Source organism: Salvia hispanica, unplaced genomic scaffold (assembly GCF_023119035.1).
Source record: "Salvia hispanica cultivar TCC Black 2014 unplaced genomic scaffold, UniMelb_Shisp_WGS_1.0 HiC_scaffold_207, whole genome shotgun sequence".
In the NCBI taxonomy this organism is placed as follows: domain Eukaryota; kingdom Viridiplantae; phylum Streptophyta; class Magnoliopsida; order Lamiales; family Lamiaceae; genus Salvia; species Salvia hispanica.
In genome coordinates, this window is record NW_025951923.1 from 10,085 (window position 1) to 18,414 (window position 8,330).

The 8,330-nt window shown below is 35.4% G+C and overlaps 1 protein-coding gene across 1 annotated transcript; it reads left to right on the forward strand.

Moving 5' to 3' along the window:
* Nucleotides 1-3,013: 3,013 nt before the first annotated feature.
* LOC125198702 (probable E3 ubiquitin-protein ligase RHG1A) lies at nt 3,014-3,421 on the forward strand. Its single transcript, XM_048097006.1, has one exon. The coding sequence runs from the start codon at nt 3,014-3,016 to the stop codon at nt 3,419-3,421; it is 408 nt and encodes a 135-aa protein (XP_047952963.1).
* The last annotated feature ends 4,909 nt before the right edge of the window (nt 3,422-8,330 follow it).

The following is an 8,330-nucleotide window of genomic DNA, read 5'->3' on the forward strand; positions in this document are numbered from 1 at the left end:
CCTCTTTTAGTTTGAATGTTAGGGATTCCATATGTCAATGAAATTATGAAATACTAGTACTACCATTTTTTATGAATTTGGCAAAACTTTAGTGGTTTATTTAATTATCGTTTCATCAATTCTTAGATTTGTTTGAGGGGATCTATCAAATACTAGTAAACCAATTAATCTGATTGTATCGGTATTTATCGTTTCTTCAATTCTTAGATGTATGGATGATTATAACTCAGTGGCATTAAAAACAATCGACTATACCACTAAGCATGGAAAGATTCTTATTGAATATAGTCGATTTCCTTCCATATTTAAAAAGTTTCAAATTTTTATTTGTTTTGGTAGCGTCGTTCATAAAAGATGGATTCAAATAAATTTGTCACAATTGATTAAGTTAATCTTAATGTTATTAATAAGGAATATATCGCTCTTAGATAGAATCCACCTGAAAAATCAAAATTAATTTCAATAGTAGAAACAAAAGTTACTTTCCATGTGATTCTCAACCACAAAATTTTCATAATGAAAGCGCAAAATAAGATTCTTCCCAAAATATTTGATATCAAGCAAGCTTAAATTTATACAGCGGATCCAGGATTTTGGATTCGGGTGTATGACATATAGTTACATGAGTTTGAAAATTCGAATAATCCTTTTCATTGTATTAAATGCAAATGTCGTGACATGAATATAACGACTAAACAAGGAGTTATTGACGCCATTCTCCAAATGGATAAATTCCCCAATAAATTCTTGGGTTTATTACAAGAAATTTCAGTTGGGTTTAGAGCATCCACAATAAGAATAGGTCAGCCACTCTCTCTCCCTGCCACGTCATCAGCACTAAAAATCCACCAGCCACATCATCATTTTAATCAAATAGGCTAGCCTAAGGCCAACCACAGGCTAGCCGCAATAAAAATAATTCAAAAACAAATACATTTACGGAATTAAATTTACGAGACATATATGGGAAATTTATTCATTTCATTTTAAAAAAAAGGTACATAGATAAAAAAAAAGTACATATTTAAAAAAAAAAACGGGCTTCCACACACGAGCCCCGCCTCTCTCTACTCCTCATCGTCGTCGCTGCCGTCGCATCAGTCCTCTAAAATCGCGTATATATAGTGTTTCAAAAAAATTCAAAAAATAAAAAAAAAAGGCGCTGGCCGATCGCTCACCGATCGGCACGCCATTGTGGCGGCCCGCGCATTGGCGAGCTCCTGGAAATCTGCGTGCGCTCGCTGATTTCTACGCCGAAAAGGCGCTGGCCGGTCCCAAGCGAATCGGCTAGACGGTGCGCTAGCCGCCATTGTGGATGCTCTTAAGTAGAACAAAGCTAAGGTTTTGATTCATTTGGAGGATAAAGAGAGTAACCAAAATTACAACCTGATCCGCCGTTGTTGTAAAAGCGCTGCTTTTCATTTTAATGTTCAGCGACTTTATTTGTTTGCTTTTGCTATTTGGTAAAATTCCTTCCACATTAAGAGAAGGTTTTATTTTTTAGGTATTATAAATAACTGAAATCGCATCTTTTTGTTCACCTCTCTAGAGCAAGGTCAAAACACAATATTACCAAAACCTAAAAGATATGCTCCCTCCGTTCTTTGCTAATAGAAACATTTCTTTTTGGCACGGAGTTTAAGAATAGTGTGTTAAATGGATAGTGGAAAAAGTAAGAGATAATAAAGTAAGAGAGATGAAGAGAGAATAAAGTAAAAGTGAGAATTACTTTTTACCAAAAATAGAAATGACTCAATTAACTTGGAATTTCCCGAAATAGAAAAACGACTCTGTTAACATGGAACGAAGGGAGTATTAAGCAACTCGTTGATTATTGGAGTATCTATTTTCTTGTTTAATAGGAGTAATATGGTGCAAGACCGGGGTATCAGATGATCGGAACGGTGACCGAGATTCTGTGGTAAAGCAAACCATATCCCACATTGGAGAATTGGAGAATGAACAAGAGTTGCAAACATATAAATGGGCTTCTCCAACTCCATTAGTATGAGGCCATTTGGGGTGTACCCCAAGAGCAAAACCGTGATGGCTTTGCCCAAAGCGGACAATATCATAATAATGTGGTATTCGAGTGTGCACCACCAATACCTAACAGATCCCACCTATACGTAGAGAGTTACCACAGATAGGTGAGAGAGAGGAAGAAGAAGGAGAAGCAATTTGCATTAATTCAACTTACAACGATAAAACAACTTATATAGTTGCATGTACGGAAATAATAACTCAATCAACCTACACGTAGAGAGTTACACAGATAGGCGAGAGAGAGGAAGAAGAAGCAGCAATTTGCATTAATTCATATATGTCAAATTACAACGATAAAGCAACTGATATAGCTCCACGTACGGAAATAACAACTCAATCAACAAACTAACTAACTATGATCTCATGCAATCGCGCCTATGGTGATTCGATCCTTGGTTCACACGTGTTGCATGCATCCATGCAACACTTTATTTTACTCTCATATGCGTTTATTCTTAGCTCGTGCTTCGCATATCGTAATATAATGAGTCGAGCATTATTTATCGCATAATATATCACATGTAGGCAAAGTATAAGGGAGTATCTCCATAATTTCTCTCGACAATGCTAACATTGAAAAATACCCTACAACTATTATTACTGGTAGAGCTTGTAATTTTTATGTCAAAATTCTTGTTATGCTACTATTCTATTTCTTACATACTCCTTCCGTTCTATAATAATGGAGGCGAAACTTTTCAGCACGGAGATTAAGAAAAATTGTGTTAGGTGAGTTAAGTAAAGAGAGAATAAAGTGGAAAATGAAAAAGGTAGAGAGATGAAGAGAGAAAAAAGTAAGAGAGAGTAAAGTAGGTGTGGAAAAGTTAGTTTTGTTTTCTTATAATCACGAAAATTTCTATAATTAATCGGATACCTTATATATTTAACCTTCAACCTTTGGCCTCTCATTCCTCATACTTTTCAAAACACTAATTAAATTCTGAAATTTCTCCAAAGATCAAAGGCGATGGACGAGACAGACACAGAGATAGATGATCTTGAATTTGAAGAAAGTAGTACTACTAGATGGTGGCCATCAACCATGGGAGAAGTTCGTGTGGCCTTGCCTGCTGTTGATCCCTTTGCCCAATATTCTAATTACTTTGTTCCTGTCGTCCTAAATCCAACACCGCTGGCCCCCTCCCGCGATCCGCCCCAAGGCGACGTTCTCTCCGGTTTCAAGACACGTCGCATCGACGATAAGGATCAACATGAAGAAGAGGTTTGTTGCATATGTCTCGATAATCTGTACCGTGGATTGGCGACGGTGACTGTTTTGGACTGCCAACACGAGTTTCACCCGGACTGCATAAGGCGGTGGCTCGTCGACGGCCAGAACTTCTGCCCCCTCTGCAAAGCTCCGGCGATCAAGTGACCTCATATAATACTAGTACCATTTTTATTGAATTTGGCAAAATTTTATTGGTCTGTTTAGACTAAACGAATTAAACATATTGTATTAGTACTGTTAATTATCGTTTCATCAATTCTTAGATTTGTCGAGGGATCTATTTAATACTAGTAAACCAATTATTTATCTGATTGTATCGGTATTTATCGTTTCTTCAATTGTTAGATGTATGGATGATTATAAGTTTATAAGTTAGGGGTGGCGAAATAGGTTACCCACGGGTACCTGCACCCGAGAAATCGGGTACCCATAACCGATTTTAGCCAAATTTGTTGTCCCAATACCCATCCTGTGATATACCGGGATTATCCGGTACCCGTGTCGGGTATCCGGTACCCGACATTGCGGGTACCCGTACCCGACATGAAATCCTAATAAAAAATTTGAAAACTATAACAATCGTCAATGTTTTCTAATTTACTTTATTAATATCGATGGTAAACGTTGAATAGATTGAGAATAAAATTGAGGGACACTCTATAGCTAGTTCCGATGAGTTTTCAATTATATGTTCGTTGGAATAAGAAAAATGGTTTTAAAAGAACTCTTAGATTATTTAATGTAACAGCCCGCCCTCCTAGGGTACAATAAATGCGGCGGCTGCTACCCTAAACCAACTCTAAAGAAGTAAACATAGACTAGGGTTTCATTTAAAGAGTGTTGACCAAAAGAATTGAAAGAGATATCAGAGTATTAAATGCAACAACTTAACCTAGATGATTAGAGGAAAGAAAAGTATCATAAATCACGATCAAAATCTCGAGAGTACGACATCATATCCAAGTCAAAATCACAAGGAAAGACTAAGGCTTCAAACCGAAGGCAAGATGCAAATATTCCAAAAAGAAATTCTAGAGTGTATCAAAAATTCAGCGGAAAACGACCAAGAGAAAGTATAGCTATGTATGAAGACACAACTACGCTTGAAGTTCAACATATCCTTTTTAATTCATTAATCTGCTCAACACCCGCCACCACTCGTCGTCATTCAACCTGCACATAAGGAAAACACATGCAGGGCTGAGTATTTTGAAATACTCAGTGAGCTCGTTGCCAAAACATTTTATAAGTTATGCCACCCTTACCAAGTGAACTCGAGTTTTAAGCAGTTATAAAAGGAATATCACGAGTATCACAAAATATATTTTCATAGACTGGCCAGTCAAAATAACCTCCCATTTTCTCATCAATTATCAATCACAAACATTCCATGGTGCGACGAAAGTGTGGCCACACTTTTCGCCCACGAGACCGGCCGACTAGCAAGGACGGCTCTCGATCCCATTGTGTACACAGCCTGGTAGGGCTTGCGGCCCATACTCAGACCCGAATTCGTATAAGCATATCCAACAATCACATTTAAACAAACATAGGCATGGCATAACAGTTAAACCACCCTTATAACCCCGAACAACATTTTGATAAAATAAAAGAGAGTTTTTAGAGTAAAGCCCACCTCGATTGCTTAGTTTTCAAGTAGTTTCGCTTTTCCGTTATCCGGCTTCGCAACCAAAGTTTCACCTTTTAATCACATAGGCACATATCACAAATTAGGTTCAATACTACTCTTACTCATGCATGTCTCATTACTTTTCCCTCTTCCCAACGATTTATCTTATCATTACTAATTAATCAAGATCATATTTATCGCACACGAAGATTTAACCATCAAACACACACTACACAACACATCAACACACACACACACGACGCACACACACACACGCCACACACACACACACACGCCACACACACACACGGCACACACACATACACATGTCCCCACATCCCTTTTTATCCCTCTTTCACTCAACCAAGATGCATGAGGGTTCAAGAAGACCGATTAATCGGTTGGAAGAAGAAAAAGAAGAAGTAGAAGAAGAACAAACATAACTCTTAAACAAAAATACCTTTTTAGCGAAAAACAATCGGTAGAAAACAAGTATTAGCCTTGATTCTTCAGAGTTCTTGGATTAAACTTCAATTTCTTCTCAAAGGATGAAGGATTAATGGAGTAATGTAGAAGAAAAATTGAGAGAGTGTGTGGGAGGGTGGGGGCCGAAAATTATGGGGGCTAGGGTTGATGTTTCTCTTATTTATAGTGCTCAACAAGATCTTTAGATAATTAGAATAGAATATTTGGTAAGATCTCATTCTCCACAATTAAATAAATAAGTATAGTGAAGTAGAGAAGAAGAATTAACAAAAATAGATCCTAGGGCAAATCCTCCTAATTTTCGAAAATTAGGCTCCCAAAATAGCCAAGACTTTGTTTTGGTATATTTCCATATAGAATAAATATTATGGAGCAAAATAAATATAAGAATTCTCCCAATTTGGAGAAGAAATAGGCGTCCTCTATGCCTATTTAAATAAGGCATGGATTTTTGAATATTGACTAAAATAAGGTAAGGCAAGATCTCTTGAAGTATGGAAAGATTTGGTAGAATATTTAAATTCTAGGTATGGAAGGAAATCAAGTAGGGAGTCAAATAAAATAAAATAATTCCTTCCTTCCCAAAAATAGTGATTTTCGAAAATCACTAGAAAAATAAGGGGGCTCGATTTTTCCATCTCTAAACAAGGAAATAATTGGCTCTTGGAATTAATTTGGATAAATATCCCAAGGATTAAATAAATTCCGGAAAAATAGAAATTCCTTCTCCAAGGGGCTAGGGTTCGAAAATTACAAGATTTAGGGTGACAAGTATTTATGGAAATTTTCCTCTAATATTCTCACTCACCCATAAACAATTAAATTGCCACATAATCTCATAACTTAATATATCACATGCCACATCATTAAATCAAATAGTTTAACTTTTCAAACTTTCAACAAAAACCCTAGGCTCGACTTGGCCAAGGCATCCCATGAAATAAATGCATTCACGACTCCATGTCATCAAATAATTAATTCTAGGGCTTTAAATTAGGGTTCTAAATTTCAGGATGTTACATATAAAGTACTCCCACTATTCCGCCTTAATAGAGACATTTCATTTTTTTCACTCATTTTAGTAATATAATAATATAAATACTCTTTTGTACATTATTATCTCTCTTACTTTATTTTTTCTCCGCTCTAAATATTTATTTTAATTTTTCAAAATGAGTGCGTATATGACTATTACTCCCTCCGTCCACGAAAATTCGTCCCGGTTTGATCGGGCACGGATTTTAAGAAATGTAATGGAAAGTGAGTTGAAAAAGTTAGTGGATTGTGGGTCCAACTTTTATATATTAGTTTTATAATAAAATGTGAGTATGAACGAGTTAGTGGAATATGAGGTCCACTACCAAAAATGGTAAAAGTGAAATGGGACAAATTTTGGTGGACGAACGGAAATGGAAAACTGGGACAAATTTTCGTGGACGGAGGGAGTATTATTTAATTATTTACTTTGTTTTCTCCAATTTAACTATTTGAAACACCTCTATTAATATTGAATGGAATGTCTATTAAAAGATGGAATATGGCTAATACTAATAATAACGGGTATTATCGGGACTAACGGGTATACCCGCACGGGTAGTGGGTATACCCGCTACCCGCAAAAATCTAAAACACACTACCCGATCCCACCCCGTTTCCCGTTATCGTCGAGTAGTGGGTACCCAATACCCGGTGGGTAGCGGGTCGAGATGGAAATTATCCATTACCCGCTACCCATTTTGCCACCCCTATTTATAACTCAGTGGCATTAAAAACCAATCGGCTACAATTAATACTCGACTAAGCATGGAAAGATTCTTATTGAATATAGTCGATTTCCTTCCATATTTTATTTGTTTTGTCACAATTGATTAAGTTAAACTTAATGTTATTAATAAGGAATATATCGCTATTAGATTGAATCCACCTGAAAAATCAAAATTAATTTTAATAATAGAAACAAAAGTTACTTTCCATGTGATTCTCAACCACAAAATTTTCATAATGAAAGCGCAAAATAAGATTCTTCCCAAAATATTTGAGATCAAGCAAGCTTAAACTTATACGGCGGATCCAAAATTTTGGATTCGGGTGTTCGACATATAGTTACATGAGTTTGAAAATCCGTACAATCCTTCTCATTGTATTAAATGCAAATGTCGTGCATAGATGCGAATATATAATGATAAAACATGATTCATTAATATAGATATAAACCTTTTGGACATAAAATATTTGAGTAAAGTTTTTTTTTTTAATAAAATAGTACTAATAGTTTTTAGAAATAAACCTTGTGAACCTAAATAATTTAAGCAAAATTTCAATTATTTAAAAAAAAATTATAGATATAAATATATTTGCTACAAAATAGATAAAATACTACTCCTTCCATCCCTTAAATTTTGTCACACTTTGACCGGACACTGGGTTTGAAGAAAAATAATGAAAAGTGAGTTGAAAAAGTTAGTGGAATAAGGGTCCTACTTTTATATACTCCCTCCGTCCCATGCTACTCGCACTTTTCATTTTAGGCCGTAAATTTGAGATTGATTTTTTTATGTAATTAAGTTAGAATTTTAAGTGTAATGAGACGTCACTTAATAAAGGACCTCTTAACTTAAACTAACATATTAATTATATGCATTAATTCTAACTTAAACTATAAATAATTTAAGGAGTTTGTGACGTGCCAAAAAGTAAAAGTGCAAGTAACATGGGACGGAGGGAGTATTAGTTTTATAATAAAATGTGAGTGAAAATGAGTTATTGGAATATGAGGTCCACTACCAAAAAATGGTAAAAAGTGAAATGTGACAAATTTTGTGGGACGGACGGAAATGAAAAAGTGTGACAAACTTGGGACAGAGGAGGTGTTTAAAAGTAAATTTTTTTGATTATTTGAGAATTTAATCAAGAAGTATATAAATTTATTCTTTTAAT